This window comes from Mytilus californianus, unplaced genomic scaffold, assembly GCF_021869535.1.
Source record: "Mytilus californianus isolate M0D057914Y unplaced genomic scaffold, xbMytCali1.0.p SCAF_6, whole genome shotgun sequence".
NCBI lineage: Eukaryota > Metazoa > Mollusca > Bivalvia > Mytilida > Mytilidae > Mytilus > Mytilus californianus.
The window spans coordinates 25,984,781-26,004,554 of record NW_026262712.1 but is presented as its reverse complement, the minus strand read 5'-3'; the positions used below and the strand labels follow the sequence as shown (position 1 = coordinate 26,004,554).

At 31.5% G+C, this 19,774-nt stretch overlaps 1 protein-coding gene across 4 annotated transcripts in view; it reads left to right on the top strand.

Moving 5' to 3' along the window:
• LOC127706097 (E3 ubiquitin/ISG15 ligase TRIM25-like) overlaps positions 1 to 19,774 on the top strand; it is a 630,321-nt gene that overhangs the window by 123,864 nt on the left and 486,683 nt on the right. For 2 of the 4 annotated variants that reach the window (XM_052210559.1, XM_052210558.1), the window contains exon 2: positions 96 to 2,225. The exons of the other annotated variants lie outside the window; for them this stretch is intronic. In XM_052210559.1, the coding sequence (XP_052066519.1) occupies positions 106 to 1,278 (1,173 nt within the window). In that variant the 5' untranslated portion in view covers positions 96 to 105 and the 3' untranslated portion in view covers positions 1,279 to 2,225. Of the gene's footprint in view, positions 1 to 95; positions 2,226 to 19,774 lie in introns of those variants that run through there. 4 annotated transcript variants of the gene reach the window in all.

Sequence of the window (19,774 nt, the reverse complement as noted above, 5' to 3'; positions counted from 1 at the left end):
TTATTTTGTTAAAAAACATGTTGCCCTACTACAGGTGTCTACTACAGTTTATTTCTATTTCTATGTGACCTAAGATGTTTATTCTTTGTCTACAGAAAATTTAACATGACTTCCACAGTTGAGTGTGGTATATGTCATTATGATGATACTATCAAAGATGCAAGACAGTGGTGTACAAATTGTGAAGAAGGACTTTGTGAGGACTGTGAAAAAGTTCATAGATCTACCAAAAATACCAGAACCCACAAAATCATTTCCATTGATGATTATCGAGAAATAAAGGATGTGTTGGTAAGCCATGTATGCGAGCAACATGGGAAAAGTTACGATTTGTACTGTCCTACACACGATAACACTATATGTATCGTATGCATCGATCAACATAAATCCTGTTCTCAAGTCATTCCACTAACCGAAGCTGTTGTAAATATAAAAGAGTCTACTGCACTTTCGGACTTAGAAAATAAGATAAATGGAGCGCTGCATAATAGTAAAAAAAATATCATAGATATTAAGTCATCTGCTGAAGCATTCGATAAACAAGAGGAAAATATTAAGAAATGCATCAAGGAAGTGCGAGAAGAACTGAATAAACATTTAGATGAAATGGAGCAGAAATTGACCGAAGATTTTGCAACAAAATATGAATATTGTAATACTGCATACGCAAATACAATAAAGCAACTAATCTCATCAGACGACAAGTTAGCAAATTTGAAAAATGAAACTGAAAGCATAAAACGATTTGCGTCAGATGAGCAAATATTCCTAGGAACGCGTGCAATTGGCAAAGTGGTTGAAAAAGAGATAACTTCCATTAAAACCATTTATAACGCTGTTCAATCATATGAAATAAACTTTGAACTTGATGCAAACATTTCATCATTTTTAGACAACGTAAGTCACCTCGGCAGCATATTAGTTAAAGAAGAAAATGTCAATTTACAGTTTAAGGAACAAAAATTAAATCAAGCCCAAATGCAAGTTTCTCTGCCACTCGTTAATGTCGTACATGAACTCCAATTGAAACACATGTTTAAATTAGAAAAAGCTAGCTTGAAGATGGTCGTGACCGGTTGCATTATGTTAGCAAACGGAGATATGCTAATTGCTGATCATTGGAATAGAAACATAGTATTGATATCAAATGAATCTGATAAACCTGCCAAATACATTAACATTTCTGATTTTCCCTATGATATAACAATGATAGATCATAATCTTATTGTTATTACACATGGAACTAGTAGTAATACGTTGGATGTTCTAAATCTTTAGTACAGGTGTTGTTGAAAAGGAGATTTAAACTCAACAATTTGCTAAGAATCATTCTACAACAGAAGATTGTTTCGGAATATCTTACTGGGACAATAAACTTTGTGTGATGGTTGAAAGAGTTGGAATAGTCGTGCTTGACACATCAGGCAAAGCCTTAGAAACCCTGCCAATAAATACTGAAAAAGGTCGGAAAGTCGTCGTCTATAAAGATAGGATATACTATACTAACAGAAAAAAGAACACTATTCACTGCCTGAATACAGTAGGTCAGGAAATTTGGGTCTATCGAGATAAATTGATTGTTGAACCTTGTGGTTTAGCTGTAGCTAGCAACCTTGACGTGTTTGTATCATGTAGCAAATCTAACAATGTTATACTTATAAGATGCGATGGAAAAGATAGCAAGATCTTATTGCGGAAAGGAGACAATCTAGTTAAACCTAAAGCAATACATTTCAATAGAGAAAGGAGAGAATTATTAGTATGCAATGAAAACAACCAACATGCTGCAGTTTACAAAATAATATAGAGTACTGTATTGTGGAAATATTGTATTTTCGTGGATATTTGATTCTGTGGTTTTACAAAAGTCTTCATACAAGCCTAAACATAATTTGTACCTCGTTGAACATTTTAATTCGTGGTTCACCTCAAACCACGAAATTTACGAAAATTGGTATCCACAAATTGAATCCACAGTATCTAAAACATTAAATTTAAAAAATGTTATTCTTTTAACATTGTTTCCTTTATCGTAAATACATTGATGTTCTTCAATGTGATTGTCAATAATTCGCGGTAAATGAAGGTTTTTTTTATTGTTTTCTGTCGTCAACATTACGATGTTGTCAAAGTTTATCAAATTGAAGAAGGTTGACACAATATTGACGAAAATAGGACCTGACGCAAAGTATTGTTTATTAAACTAAATAAACATCTAAATTTCTTTTTATAATAGTCTGTATATTAATGCGATAAGAAGTTTGTTTAATGATATCCATTGCAACATATTTAAAGACCATGTACATGTATTCAAATGTATAGGTTTTATCTATAAGAGAATATTTTTTTTTAGCCATGGAGTTGTCAGTTTGTTTTCGACTTATGAGTTTGAATGTCACTCTGGTTTCTTTCGCCTATCTCCCACTATTGTTTATGTCATGAAAACGACCAGTAAGTGGAATTACGAATGTTAATGCAAAAACATTGTGTAGGTATATTTTCATTATTGAAATTATTGACACTGAGAAAGACAAGAGTGCACACGCTGAAATGTCTCGCCTTCTTTACTAATCATTGATATTATGTTGATAGTCTTACATATAAGATTTACTACAACAATCACATAAACTTAACATGATCCATGAAAATGAGGTCAATATCATATAAACTAAACAAGAAATACATGTACACCTTACAATCATTCAATACACTAAATATAGTTGACCTATTGCTAATAGTTTCTAAGAAAACAGACTTAACCAATAAAACTAAATATTGACCAATGAACCATGAAAATGAGGTCAAAGGTCAGATAAACCATGCCAGGCAGACATGTACAGCTTACAATTCTTCCATACAACAAATATAGTTGACCTATTGCTTATAGTTTAAGAAAAACAGACCCAAACACAAAAACTTAACACTGAGCAATGAACCGTGTAAATGAGGTTAAGGTCAAATAAAACCTGAGAGACTGACATGTACATCATAAATATTTCCATACACCAAATATAGTTGACCTATTGCATATAGTATTAGAAAAAAAAAAAAACCATAAACTCAAAAACTTAACTTTGACCACTGAACCATGAAAATGAGGTCAAGGTCAGATGACACCTGCCAGCTAGACATGTACACCTTACAATCATTACATACATCAAATATAGTAGACTTATTGCATATAGTATCTGAGATATGGACTTGACCACCAAAACTTAACCTTGTTCACTGATCCATGAAATGAGGTCCTGGTCAAGTGAAAACTGTCTGACGTGCATGAGGACCTTGCAAGCTACGTACATACCAAATATAGTTATCATATTACTCATATTGAGAGAGACATTAACATTACAAAAAATATTAACACTAAACCATGAAAATGAGATCAAGGACAGTGGACATGTGACAGACAGAAACTTCATGACATGAGGTATCTATATACAAAATATGAAGCATCCAGGTCTTCCACTTTCTTAAATATAAAGCTTTTAAGAAGTTAGCTAACACCACCGCTGCCGCCGCCGGATCACTATCCCTATGTTGAGCTTTCTGCGACAAAAGTCGGAGTCTCGACAAAAATCAGGAAGGTAACGACATTGTTATTGTATAGTAGTAAATTTTGAACATATTTTTGTAGTTACATTTTATAACATAAGCGGTAATTGATATATATTAAATGATTGAGGGGATTACTCTATCTTGCTTTAGCATATTAGTAGGTTTTAATTCAATCATTCCTTCAATACTGATTTTGAATGATTTGGAATAACTGGAGAATTGTTTTTTTTAATTTTTATTTGTTGTAGCAGAATTGGTTAACATTGTTAGCAATTTAAGATATGATACAAACTCTTCAATCTATTTTGAAACATATCTCTACACCTTACATTTAATTTTTTAAATTTCTAACTAAGGGCTTAACATGTATTTTGAATCGATAATATTAAACTGTCATAATATGTTATCTAACTTATTGTATAGAAAAGGTTTAACAAGAAATACCTTTTTGAAATATGAGTCATAAAATATAAGATTTGTTATAGATACATAAACAAATATGAACTTTCCTTTTAAATGATCGACAAAATCGTATAATACAAATGACAGCAATATTGGAACATAATGTGAATGCAAAATTTTGTCCGTATAAATCTAGATTACCAGCATGTCCTCTTTGTAATCAAAATATTGTCTCGCAACAAAATTTCGGTAGTTTTGATACCTCAGGCTGACTCCTATAACAAAATTATTTGACCGCATCATCAAAATCTGACCATATTTGTACTTTATTTTGTAAATTTATATAGCTGCATTGTAAATCAGCAACTATTTTTATGTCAGGATTTAATGTATAATATAAATGACAGCAATATTGGAACACAACAACTACAAATTTTTGTCCGCATAAATTTAGAGTGCCAGCATGTCCTCTTTTTGTTCAATATATTGATACGTAACAAAATTTCAGTAGTTTTGATACCCCAGGCTGACCCGTATAGCAAAATTATTTGACCGTATCAACCAAAACTTACCATATTTTCACTTTATTTTGTAAATCTATATAGCCGCATAATAATTCAATAATATTTTATGTCAGGATGTATTGTATAATACAAATGACAGCAATATTGGAACATAATGTGAATGCAAAATTTTGTCCGTATAAATCTAGATTACCAGCATGTCCTCTTTGTAATCAAAATATTGTCTCGCAACAAAATTTCTGTAGTTTTGATACCTCAGGCTGACTCCTATAACAAAATTATTAGACCGCATCATCAAAAACTGACCATATTTGTACTTTATTTTGTAAATTTATATAGCTGCATTGTAAATCAGCAACTATATTTATGTCAGGATTTAATGTATAATACAAATGACAGCAATATTGGAACATAACAACTATAAATTTTTGTCCGCATAAATTTAGAGTGCCAGCATGTCCTCCTTTTGTTCAATATATTGATACGTAGCAAAATTTCAGTAGTTTAGATATCCCAGGCTGACCCGTATAGCAAAATTATTTGACCGTATCAACCAAAACTTACCATATTCGCACTTTATTTTATAAATCTATATATCCGCATAATAATTCAGTAATATTTTATGTCAGGATGTACTGTATAATACAAATGATAGCAAAATTGGAACATAATGTGAATGCAAAATTTTGTCTGTAAAAATCTAGATTGCAAGCATGTCCTCTTTTTAATCAAAATATTGTCTCGCAACAAAATTTTAGTAGTTTTGATACCTCAGGCTGACTCCTATAACAAAATTATTTGACCGCATCATCAAAAACTGACCATATTTGTACTTTATTTTGTAAAACTATATAGCCGCATTGTTAATTAGCAACTATTTTTTATGTCAGGATTTAATGTACAATACAAATGACAGCAATATTGGAACACAACAACTACAAATTTTTGTCCGCAGAAATTTAGAGTGCCAGCATGTCCTCCTTTTGTTCAATATACATGATATATTGATACGTAACTAAATTTCAGTAGTTCTGATACCCCCGGCTGACTTGTATAGCAAAATTATTAGACCGTAGCAACCAAAACTGACCATATTTGCACTTTATTATGTAAATCCTTATAGCCGCATAATAATTCAGTAATATTTTTATGTCAGGATTTAATGTATAATACAAATGACAGTAATATTGGAACACAATGAATACAAAATTTTGCCCGCATAAATTTAGAGTGCCAGCATGTCCTCCTGTTGTTCAATATATTGATATGTAACAAAACTTCAGCACTTTTGATACCTCAGGCTGACTAGTATAGCAAAATTTGTTGACCGTATCAACTAAAACTGACCATATTTGCACTTTAGTATGTAAATCTATATGGCTGCATTATATTTAATCAGAATTTTTTTTATGTCAGGATGTCATGGATGTACTGTATTATAATACAAATGAAAGCAATATTGGAAAACAACGAATGCAATATCTTTTCCGCATCAATTTAGATTGTCAGCATTTCATCTCTGTATTCATAATATTAGACCATCACTAAAGTTAGTAGTTCAGGATCAAAATGAGGATGGTGTGTATAACAAAACTATTTGACAGCATCATCCAACACTGACATGTCTGATTTCATTTTTACTTTATAATGAAAAGTATCAGAAGTTCTCTTCTGGGAATAGTATACATGTCAGTTGATTGATTTTGTTTGTAGCTAAACCTCAAGTGGCAACTATTTCATTCATGTGCACAACGAGTATATTTTTTGGAAGTCCCATATCATCATTTTTAATCGGTAAAGACAAATCGGACGAAATTGACGAGATTGTTCATAATTATTCAACACCTTATGTATCCGACACTGTACAATTTTCGTTAGAATATTTTGTCGAAAACAGAATCGTAAATCCAAGGCAAACAAGGTGAATTACGATGAAATATCCATGTAATGCATAAAGTTAAATTTAAGGAAGAGACTGTAAAAAATGGGGAACGAAGCAACGTCGACAATGATGTTGATATCCCATGACATAAAAATATTGTTCCGATGCGTTGGATAACCTTTCTATCTGCCTTCTAATTAAATAAAAAACTTTCCTTTCTTTAATGATAGCTGTAAGTGATCACAAGTGTGTAATTTTATAGTCATTGTTTAATTTATATAAGAATATGAAATGAAAAAAAGATATTTTTTTTAATGTGTATAATATCGATAGAGTCTAACGAGTAAAGTAATTTGCTATACTGGGTAAAAAGAACAATGCAATTATTGTTAACATATTAAAACAAAAGTCTTAAACACGATAATCTGTCATAAGCAGACCTGTTCCCAGGTCTGGTCAATAGCAGACTTGTCCACAGGTCTGGTCAGGAGCAGACCTGGCCACGGGTCTGGTCTGGAGCAGACCTGTCCACAGGTCTGGTCTGGGGCAGACCTGTCCTCAGGACTGGTCAAAAGCAGACTTGTCCACAGGTCTGGTCTGGAGCAGACCTGTCAATAGGTCTGCAGCAGTCATAAAAAAGCAGACCGTAGGTCTGGTCTACCAACGACAAAGTTAACTTGCTTGTCTGCTTAAAATTTCACAAGTTAACTTGAAAAGCAGTCAACAAGTCTGCTCAAAGTTAACTTTTGTACTGGTTAGGACCGCACCCATCTGTATGTAATACAACTTTGTTTATAATAAAAAGGGGAACAAATCCGCATTAAAATCGTTAAGTTTGAGATCAAAAAAAGGTTAACAGTACCACATGTTCATGTGTGTGTCTGAGGCCAGGAACGTTTTTGTCATTTTGATATTGGTAATATCTGATATTTGATAGGGTGTTTTAAATTTGTTCACACGTTGTTTTCAATCGGATTTATCTAAAGCTTGGCAAATATTTAAACATCTGTCTATTGATTCAAAAAACATCTATGTGAGTCGTTGTTGTCAAATATTATATTATCTCTATAATAATTAACATATCATTATAGTGTTAAATCAGAGGCATTTAAAATATAAAACAAATATTGCCAAAAAACCTTGGCATCAATTACAATACGAGTTTAATTCACTACCATATAAGACAAGGAGATCTGAAAGAAATGCCAATGAGACAACTGTGCATATTCACAAGAACAAAGATACAAAGAAAAGCAGGTTTTTGTGGGCCTTCACTATTTCATATTCTGTTCCGGGTTGAAACTTTAATTGACATGGTCCTGAGAGAACACGATACGCGGCAATAAACAGTTCAGCTACATCTTTTAACATCTTTGAAATAATGATGTAGTTGGTACGAAATGAGGTTTCCAATAAACTACAGACTCGTTGCTCTAAATTGAATAATTAAAAGTGTCTTTTACATAGGGATTTCCCTGAAAGGCTGTAATCGTCTTCGACCTACTCACAGAACTTATAGTGACACGATACTTGTGATGTTTAAACAAATTATCCATTCGATTATGAACATGTAGGTAAAAGTTTAACAACTACGACAATACTTCTACGACAATGATAAATCTTAAATAAAAAGAAGCGTTTTAAAGCAATGCATGTGTATTTGGATCGTATCATACTATGCTTTTGAAAAAAAAACATGAAACTTTACTTATCGGTATGTTAACATATACTTTGCATAATTTTAAGCATGTTACAAGCAGAAATAATAAAACGTTTCAACAATTATTAATTTTACATTCTTCGGGTAAAGGAAACGCCATGTTCACTGGAACCGTGATAAAAAGTTTATATGACGCAATGCAGCTTATGAAGTTAGGTGTGATTCAACGAAGTGAAGTATTTCGTTTGCTATTTTTGTCCGCTTTTTACACTACTTTTTTAAATACTGGATAAAAAAAATAAAGGACTTTCAGTTTGAACTTTAGTTTCCTAATATTTTGAAATTTGTCTGCAGGGAATTTCAGAAAAATTATGTTATAAAACATGATTAATCTTGTCAGACCATAAGCAATGGCTACTTAGTTGATTTCCTCAATGACATGAACATACTGATGTAAAAGAAAATACATTTCATATCTAAATATGGTAAATATTCGTATGTACATTTTTCTTGTGTATCAACACTTTTTCCAAATTATTTAGCAACGGAAATCTAATTTGATCGAAATGAAAATCAAATGATTATTATTTTGCAATTTCTAAGGTTTGCTTGTCAACAGATATCAGGTTTGGTACACAAAGGAAATCATGTGAACAAAATTACTATATGAGTTCATAAACGCAAGGTTGGGTTCATGTGGATTCGCTACTAGTATTGCTTTCCCTGACATGTTACAATTCTAAGCTTTATATCTACTGTACAACATCAATCACATTACAATACAATAAGGTCAACTGAGATCACCCTTCAGTTTTGGAATGGTTCGCAATGCTCACTCTGTAGTTTTTCTATGTATATTATGTTGACTTATTTTTCTTTTTGTCGTTAGTAGTTTATTACCACAGTCAGTTTTTCTTTGAACAATTAGTTATGATTATCCCTTTGATATCTCCCACTTCTTTCTTATAAAAAAAAATTAGAACAGACTACCATGTAATTTAATATTTGTCTTTCGATTTGCGCGTTTATGTCAAAATGTCGAAAATATGCTCATAACGTCATTTTGCATAATACATTTAAGTACGGGAGTTCATGGGACAGAGCGCTAAACTTTCAATTAATGTTTTGTTCAGTTTAATATTACGGGAAATCCCTTAATTACAGAATTTGCGTTCAATCGTTGGAAAATTCCATAAAAATGTACAAATAATTAACATAACATCCAATTATATTATCACCATTTTTTGAAAGATTTTATTAAGTAAATTCCTATTTTTTAATTATGAATGGCATTTCAAAAGTGATGATTGTATTCTTGGTACAAATGTTATTGATGTTCAGTTTTAAAAGATAAATGCTGTACAGGTGTTTTCCATTCGTTTTATGTGTTTGTGTTTTTGATTTTACCATTTTTCCTGATAAGGCTTTCCATTTTGAATTTTCCTTGGAGTTCAGTCGTTTTATTATTTTACTTTAAACATCCAATTTACAATAACCTTCACAAGTCTCTAGCTCACTTATCAAGGTTTTGACTGTGTTCTGAGCTATCTTCTATGCTACATGATTTCATACAAATGTCATTTCGAACACCATGCTATATACAGGAATATGATACCAAATAAAAAACTAAAATACAAATGTCGAAAAATTTATGAAAAATTAGCATCTAATCACAAAAATAATGTCATCACAGTACATTGCTTTAAAATTAAATCCTTCAAAGAGACATTTTGCATATAAAGACTCATTAGTTGGCTGAACATGGAACAAAAAACCTCTTTCAAAACTTGTCATATGTAAATCAGGAATCGCTTACCCTTCATGACCATATGAGTTCAATCAGCATTTTGTTTGGGTTCGTGTTGCCTACAATAAGTTTACTATTTGTGTTTATCTTTTTTTTCAATTGTTCATTTGATGACTATTTTTTTTTTCCTTTTTGATATATGGTGAATATGTATTTACAATACAAATCTTGCAACAACATTCACTTAATGATCCGTTAGTAGTTACTGGTTTCATTAAAAGTCTGACTTCAAATTTAAAAAATATCATGAATTACAACGTCACTAAAATTAAAACATAATGCAACAATCTAAAAGTATGTTATAAAATGGTTTTCAGATTTCAAATGCACAAACTGTCAAATAAGAGGGCATAACCTGCTTACCACAAACGTAATAATGTAAATTTGTTGGTTTGTGGATAAAAAGACAAACGCAAGGAAAGGAAACATTGGTTTCAAAATAGTAGTCTACACTAAAAACAAGTGGAGCCCTTTACTAAAAATACGAATCCCAGAGTAAATTAAAACACCGACGCATCGTTTATAAATGTAAACAAGGACAGTTGACCTACAATAAATGCATTAAATCTTTAAAACTGTGTATATTGATGCTACACCCTATGTGTCTTTAGTTTATATATAATGGTAAAATTCCCCCGTTACTTAAATTGACAGAAGCTTACTTTCAATAATGAAATAAATAAAATTAAAAAAAACATTAATTCAGTCTCAGATGCTAAATACAACATTCGTTGTTCTGAAAATTTGTGTTGGTTCGTTCAGATTACTCCTAGTCATTCGACACAGCTGTATAGCAAACTGCAGTACCAGAAGCAGCAGTTCAAACAAATATTTCTTCAAAAACAACGAACTAACTACATTATTAAATATGATGCACAATTTTAAAAGTCCATTATGGTTCCATGACAACCTCAGGTACATAACTTCCGTGAATCATATATAGTAAATATGCAATCCTTTTAATTCAGTCAATCATATTGCTTCGTTGTCCGGTTATTCTGATATCAATGAAAATCAATTGCAACGTAAGCTCTTCCCCGTCCGCCTAATTTATTGTACACCACATCATCAGACGACGTATATCGTAGCAGAACAGATGAAGACGGATATGAGGACAAGTTGAAACCACCAACGACCTCGTGGTTCATTTTGTATACTAGTATACTAGTATTTTGATAAATTCAACAATTTATTGATATAAGATAAAAATTCCCATTGATATTGCATAATGCATTTTTTTTAGTATTTTTTTTTTAGATTAAGTAAAATTATCTATTGATATTATAAAATTTGCATAACAACTTTGCAATTTATTGTGTTTCTTTATTTGCTGACCAGCTAAAAAGAACAGCAAGCTTATATCTTGCTTTTCCATATTTTTATTTGGATTTGTCATATAAAACTATGATATATCCTTGCCCGTCTATCTATTGTTTTCGTCGTCTCAATGATCCTGTGTAGTTGAAGTAATGTACCTTTGTTGTAATTATCTAGTATCAAGTTGAGCATTCATTCTGAAAAAAAATCAGTTACACTTGTTTATGTCTCTTCTAAATGCTGGTGCAACTCTTTTGTCCACTAAAATCTGGATATCATGAATACTATTGATGATAATTCAAACAAGTTTTATGAGTTATCTTTCCTTTACGGTAGTTTTCAAGTAAAAGCGATAGCAAATTTTACCTATTTTTTCTCTCATTAAATAATTCATCTATTCCATCGAACTTATGAAATTAAGGATACAAAAGATACAGTCAAGTATGCCACATATCTTGACTTACATCTAACAATTGGCAATGCGGGTCGGTTGAAAAGTAAACTTTACGACAAAAGAGATGATTTCAGCTTTCCATTTGTAAACTTTCCATTTCTATGTAGCAACATTCCAGCAGCGCCTACATATTAACTACATATATCCGAATTTATACGATATTCCAGGGCTTGTAGTTCCTATCATGATTTCTTTGATAGAAGGTTGCTGCTCATAAAATAGCTTTGAAACCAAGAGCTCCAAGTTATATAGTTGAAATAGTCACTTCATAAATTTTACGGCCGCCATTTTGAGTTGGCAAATTTTTATGGAATATCCGTTTCACAAATGACAATGTATATGTTCCAATTTTTGCAATTACAATGCCGTACCCTTTTCCGCGAATGTGACCTACCAAATTAGAATTATCACCGGGTTTGTACTAACATGAGCAACACGACTGGTGCCACATGTTGAGTAGGATCTTCTTAACCATCGGAGCACCTGAGATCACCCCAAGTTTTTGGTAGGTTCGTGTTGGTCAGTCTTTAGCTTTCTATATTTTGTTTTGTGTACTATTGTTTGTCTGCTGATCTTTATCTATTTTGAGCGTTTTTAGTTTATTTTACACTTATGAGTTTAAATGTCCCATTGACATGTCACGCCTCTGTTTTTCCTATAGCAGTGATGAGGAAAGTTCAACTCTAATTATCTATGCCATTATCTATCTATCAAGTCCCTACCGACAATGCTACGAAATAAATCTTTCAAAAGATTACTTCCAAACTGTCAAATAGGTATTCTTTCAGATAATTTTACTATTATTAGAAAAGAAATCATCAGCAATTAAAGATAATATATATTCATACAGTCTTTTTTTAAAATGTTTTTCCAATTTACTGCACCCCCTCCAAAAAAAGCTAAAATTAAAAAGTTATAAAAATAAGTTACTTGCTTCATAAATTTAATATTTATTGTATTTGTATAGGAAGAACGCATTCAAAACAGCATTGATACACCAGAAGACTGCAAAGGCTTATGCATTGATACACAAGAAGGGCGTTTCGTCTACATAAAAGTCATTGATGATGCTCAATCAAAACAGCATAATGGCATATCACATACGAAGCTGAATAACAATTTAGTTCTTAAATTCCAAAAACAAAAACGTTGTGCTAAATTTGGCTCCAGCCATCAATTCCTTGGCGTAGAAGGTTTCGAGTAATAGAATATTTCATTAGCATTATTTGAAAAAGTTAATAACAATTTCAATTCTGATATCCTGAGAAATTAATCAAATAGCTAATGTTTAGTTCCTGTAAATAGATATTAACGATTTTGAGAGTTTCAATGAAATAATTACTTTTAAATGAACATATTGATACCATTTATTGATGAAAATATTTAACAAAATATAATTTGTACACAATCACTATATACAATTGAGAAGAAAATAACTATGCATCCTAAAAGGTTTATGTGTAGAATAGTCGAAATTTTGTTCATATAATCCCTTCCAACGTATCATTTAATACTTACTCCCGTATCTTTATGTTTGCTTGATTTTACGCACACGTCAACATTAAGCATTTGTGTGCGCATGACACTGTGTTGTCCATGTGTTTTATGTTTAATAATGTTTATCATATTTTTGTTATCTCAAATTAAAGTTTTTCAGACATCACAATCGTGACTATTCTAGAGTTCTACGGAAAATATTACAACTCAAATTTAATAAATCTGTTTTCAAAAATCAACAGAAATAAAAAAAAAAAAGTCAAATATATATGCGCTGGTTATTCTTCGATGGGTAATTGTCTCATTTGCAATCATACCCAATAATCCTTGTTGTACCCTGAAATGTGTTACCGGTAGTATAATAAGGCGATCCTTTATCAATTTGCAGAATACATTTTATGCAATTCAGTGTGGTCATTAACCTTAATAAGGTTTGAAAGACTCAGATTGTTTCCAACATTCTGCGATTAATTCTCTTATTATCGAAGTTGCAACGACATGAAGTTAGTGTTTGAAATATTTCAGATTCACTCGACGGCATTCGGTATGGGAAAATGGAATTAAGCGATAAAGAAGATCACCAAACATTAATTTGTACTATCATTAAAAAGACAGAAACATTAATAAAGTCTCGGCATCAATAAAAGTTTGTCTGGTTGAACAAAAAATATTACAAAAAATCTTCAAGAGTCATGTTTAAACTGACAAAAGTAAACGCTTGACTATGTCCACCAAAGGAACAACTATATTACAATTATCATAATCCCGACTTGGTACGGGCATTTCCCGAAGAAAATGGTGTGTAAAACCGTTTCTCGTAGCTACATGTACATGATGTAGCTTAACCTCCTGTTTGTAAGACAGTTTCGTTATATTGTCGAAATTTTGTTATCAACCGAAACAGCAAGAATTGGTTCACGTGGTAATAATCGGCATTTTGCTGTTAAAATTGTACGAACATACATGAACAGATTATTTGTTTGCTTAATCTAAACAAGCATAAATTAAATCGAATAAACACAAATGGTTTTGTTATTGACAGTATAATAATGACAGATAGACATTACCCAATCAAATACATATTTCGGAAAACAAATAACAAAGGGTACACAAAATTAGAATAAAAGCATAAAAATAGTCATGCGACATGAGGCGGTGCAAGGTGAATATTCATCTTACAAAAAATATCTAAGCAGAACAATAATTAATTCCATTGTTTACAACCAAGACATCCTTCTGCTAACATTAAAGACACATGTTTACCCAGGAAAAATAAATCTTTAATTTTTCGGTAAAACATGTTAATAACACTTTTCATTTGATATGCGTTTTAGCGCCTTTTTTTACCAATCGGGTAAGACAAGAGCCATTTATTGGGAAATCAAAGATGTATAAGTACCTAAAACGTGAAAGATATGTGACTTAAAGGGAAATAGAAATAGTAACCAAATCCATCTAAGGTCACAAACTACTGTCCACTGTCATGTATTTTATATTTATGCTGCAATACAAAATGTTAATACTTAAATTTTGCTTACATTACATTTTAAAATCAGCTTGGTTAATGTCACAAAGAAATGAATCTGTTCTGAGAATATGACCGTAAATATGACTTCGTTCAAAGGTACACCAGTACAGTTTAATTCAAGAATAAAGTTATTAAACGAACAAGAATATACCGTCAAAACACAAGGAATATTTTAATCAACAATTTACCAGCGAATATATTAAACTATAATTGTGCATGCCCGGAATTTTTATTTGAAGCGCGAAAAACACTTTCTATATGTTTTCGGAACAATATCTTTCAAGTTTGTCCAAACTAATACGAGTATCATAATTTGTTCAGAAAAAGTGCAGATAAGAATTTTAACTCTGACAAAATTATACATGTTATAGGTTAAAGGTATAATCCCTTACATTTTTAATAAACATCTTGTCAGGTGAATTTACAATTTTAAAGAACATGGTGCCGGTTTTATCACCTAATTTGCTTTGAATTTCAGTATGTTTACTAGTATTTGAATAAGAAATTGTATTAGATATGATGAACTCACAAAACTCAGGAAAGACAAATCAAACAGTTGTCGCAAACAATTTACTTTTTTCAACCACACCACATTCAATATCAAGTCAGCAGTCTCTAATGCAGTGGCTGTCGTTGGTTTTTTGTTTGTCATATTTGTTTTTCGTAAATTGTACTGTAAAGATTAAATCGTTTTTTTTTTCGTTTGAATATTTTCATATTTTTCATAAAAGGGGCTTTATATAGCTGACTTTACAGTATGAGTTTTTCCTTTTTTGGAAGGTCGTAGGGTCACCGATAATTGCTTTTATATTCGTCAATTGATCCCTGGTTGATATTTGTCTCATTGGCAATCATATCACTCCTAATTGTAATATTAAATGATATTTCAAAATCCAGTTCTTAAGCGACAGATCTTCGAACAAGTGCATGTAAATCTTTCGTTTTTTTAAATATGATGAAGAAAAAGGTACATTTTTCATTTCTTGCATAGTTTATTCCGTTGTAAGATTTTTGAATAATACATGTAAAAAGATCACTGAATATGTTTATGTTTAATAACCGATTGCTACTCGCTTGAGTAATCATTTCTAGTAGGGTTTTCTGAGGTTTATAATCTTTTACATGTTATCCTGCTTTCAGTTTGTTGGTTCTTGAAATTTGAATTTTGAAATTTGAAGAGGGCCAATAATCTTGCACTGACACTGATAAACATTTATACTTTGAACAGTAAACTACTAAATTCCAACTTATTGATCGACACCACATTTGATGTGTCTTGTAGATTGATATTTCAGCAGCCAGAGTGAATTCAAATGGACACTTATGGTAATGGAGCAGAATTTATAGAGATATTTTATATAAGATATTGATAATTCCATATTGAAATTTCTCAGATCTAGCTTAGAGATAGGAATTGTTAACATTGAACTAAGAAATTTTATTTAGAAATGATCGATATTCACTTTAAAGTTTACATTTTGCAGTTCCAATATTACAATTCCCACTTCCAAATTTCAACATGAAACCGGAAACTGTCTACTTAAAACTAAGGAAAATGAACTTGGAGCTGTGAAATGTTAACATGGAACTTAGAAATGTCAACAAAAGAATGAAAACAGTCAACTTGGAACTATAGGAAAACATTTTCATTATACACGATATGATATAATAAAACGGAGGATGAATCAATACCAGTTACGATGTAATTTGACGAGCAACATGAACAACATGTAGAGCAAGATTTTATTAACCTCTCGGTTCACCTTTGGTCAATCTAAATTTTTTTTAAGTGTTCGTGTTTCTCTATTTTTATTGTTTTGTGCACTGTTTTGTAGACACCTGATTCTCTTTTCGTCGTTTTTTTTTTTTGCAATGGCCATGATGGCCTTGTCAGTTTCTATTCAACTAAGGAGAAAAAAGTAAAATAACAAAAACACCGAACTCCGAGGAATATTCAAAACGGAATGTCCGTAGTTAAATGGCAAAATCTAAAAGCTCAAACACATTAAACGAATGGATAACAATTCTCATATTTCTGACTTGGTACAGGCATTTTCTTATGTAGAAAATGGTGGATTAAACCTGGTTTTATATATAGCTAGCTTAACCTCTCACTTGTATGACATTGTATAAAATTCCATTATATTGACAACGATGTGTGAACAAAACAAACAGACATAATAGGTAAAAATGTCACAAATAGGGGTACAGTAGTTTAACTTGTGTTACAATCTTAATCACTATAAAAACAAACAAATATGAAACAAACAAAAACACAAAAAGGCATATAGGCAAAGCACGTTAGCAAAATTGAACGACAAGCATACAAAAATTGACCATAGCACAATAACACAATGACGGGGTGTATAAGTACACAGCCACTTCATATGTAACAAAGAAACACAAAAGTGCATAAAGACAAAGTACATTAACAAAAATTAAAGCGAAGAATACATTTTTTTTACCATTACCCAATAACACAATGACGGGATGTATAAGTACAGAGCCACGTCAAATGGATATAACCAAAAACCGACTAAACAGTAAAAGTTATATTCATAAAGAAAAATAAAAGAATACTATAACACGTTATTAAGATGATAAACAACGTCAGTCACAGAATCTATACTTCGAGACCATCGTGTATTATTTGTGAAGTAGATACGGTATATTTATCAACAAGGTCTTGGTACCTTCCGACGAACTTTTTTTAGAAACAAGGACGAGACGTTCTTTGACAAACCCCTGGTTCATAAACCTTTTACTCAGACACTGGTGACGTTTTACAAAGTCTCAGTAGCAGCTGCAAGCTCTTGAATACCGAATTAGTTGGGAAATATATATCCCATACGCAGGTGAAGTTAGTATATTGAGTTTGGAGTATCAGTTCTGGATTTCCCGTCTTTTCGTTCGTAAAGTACAGACACTACTCTACTGGAAACCATCATCTAAGATCACTGGGAATACTATTACATGGTTGACTCATTTAAATGTATGTTATAAATTTATATATTAAAACTACATTGTTTGAATCTACACAATGTGTATTTAAATGGTATTGTTCCCATGGTATGTTGAACATTTCTGTGGGTCAAATCTGATTCTTATTTCTTACATTATTTCAAGACAGAAATAATGTACCAAATTATGATGTTGCTTAACTGACAACGCATGTATAAACACAACATTTTCGAATATCTATTTTAAATTATTTGACTGCATCTGCATCTGGTAGATTAAAATCGGTATAGTTAAATGTACCCGGTTATTTGACGTATTAACTGTTATGGGACCTACAAATTCTAATTTATATAAATAAATATGATTTGTTATGCTTTGACGAGTAAGCAAGTTAAAACAGGTCATAATGTTAAACATATTGTACGTTTTATAGTTTTTATTATTCTTGTCCTGCTTTCTCAAATAATGAGTCATGAACATATTTTTGTATAGGGGGAATGAAATGAAAATATTCATATTCTGAAATCGATTTCCTTGTAAAATGGTCGTCCTTCCTTTTCATTCCTATTGCACATACAGTACTTACAAAAATGTAGTAAATGATATGTCGAATCAGTAACGCAAGACACATATCTATTGTATTATTAATTCTCATTTAAATGTATGTTATAAAGTTAAATATGAAAACTACTGTGTTTGCACGCTTCACAATGGGTATTTAAATGATATTGTTCCAACGGTCTGTTGAACATTCCTCTGTCACTAGCTAAAGTCTATTTAAAAATTGGTTTTCCAAAAAAAAACGGTGTCCTATTCTTTCATTTTCTATGTTAGCTTACAATTTAAAGAAGAGGAGTATAAATGTTATAGTGTGGTTCAAAATTTTATTATGTGACAGCTACGGAATGTTAGTTAATATAAACATATATAAACAAAACGATACTCAACACATTTTATTTTAATACAGACTTTACATCTAAACCTTTGTTTGCAATATTGTTGTCAAAGCTTAACGTTACCAATGTCTCTTACACTCTCAATATGATCACTGGTTACAAGTTCATATGAATATTGACTTTGTTCCGTTTTTGTTGCTTTTTGACATTTTGACATTGTTTTCATTTTGAATTCATCCGATCCGAATACTTGTTTTATTGAACATAGAATTTAATTTCCATACGATACTGTGTAACGCTTGTGCTTGTTCACATATGTTATAAATACATGCGAAGGTTAGCTTACCAGATATCCACCTTTTTATACATGTTATACTGGTGTTTGTATTTATTTCGGTGTGGAGACAGTAAAATGCCTCCCCGTGCTTAAGGTTTATGCTCCTATAATATACACTATAATGGAGTGGGTGTCCGAACGAAAATGTTTTTTTGTTCATTACTTTAGATATGTTTATCTAAAAATCATATTTCATAGTTCAGCCTCATTTTTCTCTTTAGTCAGACGTCAGGCACTACCCTGATTTACCCTGTCTTTTGTCTTCTGGTTGTGTAGTTTACGTATAGTGTCGGTACTTGATGACATATAGCGCATAACGTCTTACGCCTTACATTTTTACATTTTACTTGCTTCGATAATTGTATGATAGCTCATGTTTTGACGCCAGTCTTTGTTCCATAGATAAAGGTGACACAATACAGGTTAGAAATAGAAACATAATAAATATCATTCTTGGTCATTCAAAGTTCGTTGTAAGTACATGTACTTGATAAATTGAATGCTCAGATAAGTACTTTCGAATCTGTTCGAAATTGTATGATCACTACAAAAACACCATTCGTAAATATAGATAACGTGCAGACATCTCATACGTTCGGGTATGTCACATTTAATTGTTTCTAGTAATATTCTAGATAGGGCACAACGATATTGTTATTTACCTCAAAAGCTTACCAAACGTTTTAACCGAAAAATGCATCGAAAAAAAAACAATCATGTATTATATAACCGCTTGTGGGCAGGATAAGTGTTATGTTCTGTTAGTATAATGTAGGATGACATGGAACTTAACCAATAACGGGATTGATTGTGGTCGATGTTAATATGATGAAGATTTGTAACCAGTTCAATTGTGAAGTCTGGAGCTTGCATGTCAGTAACTGCTACGTGTAGTAGTCCCTAGTAAATTTTATCTATACCATTGTCATTTTGATTAGTTTCTTCTGTTAA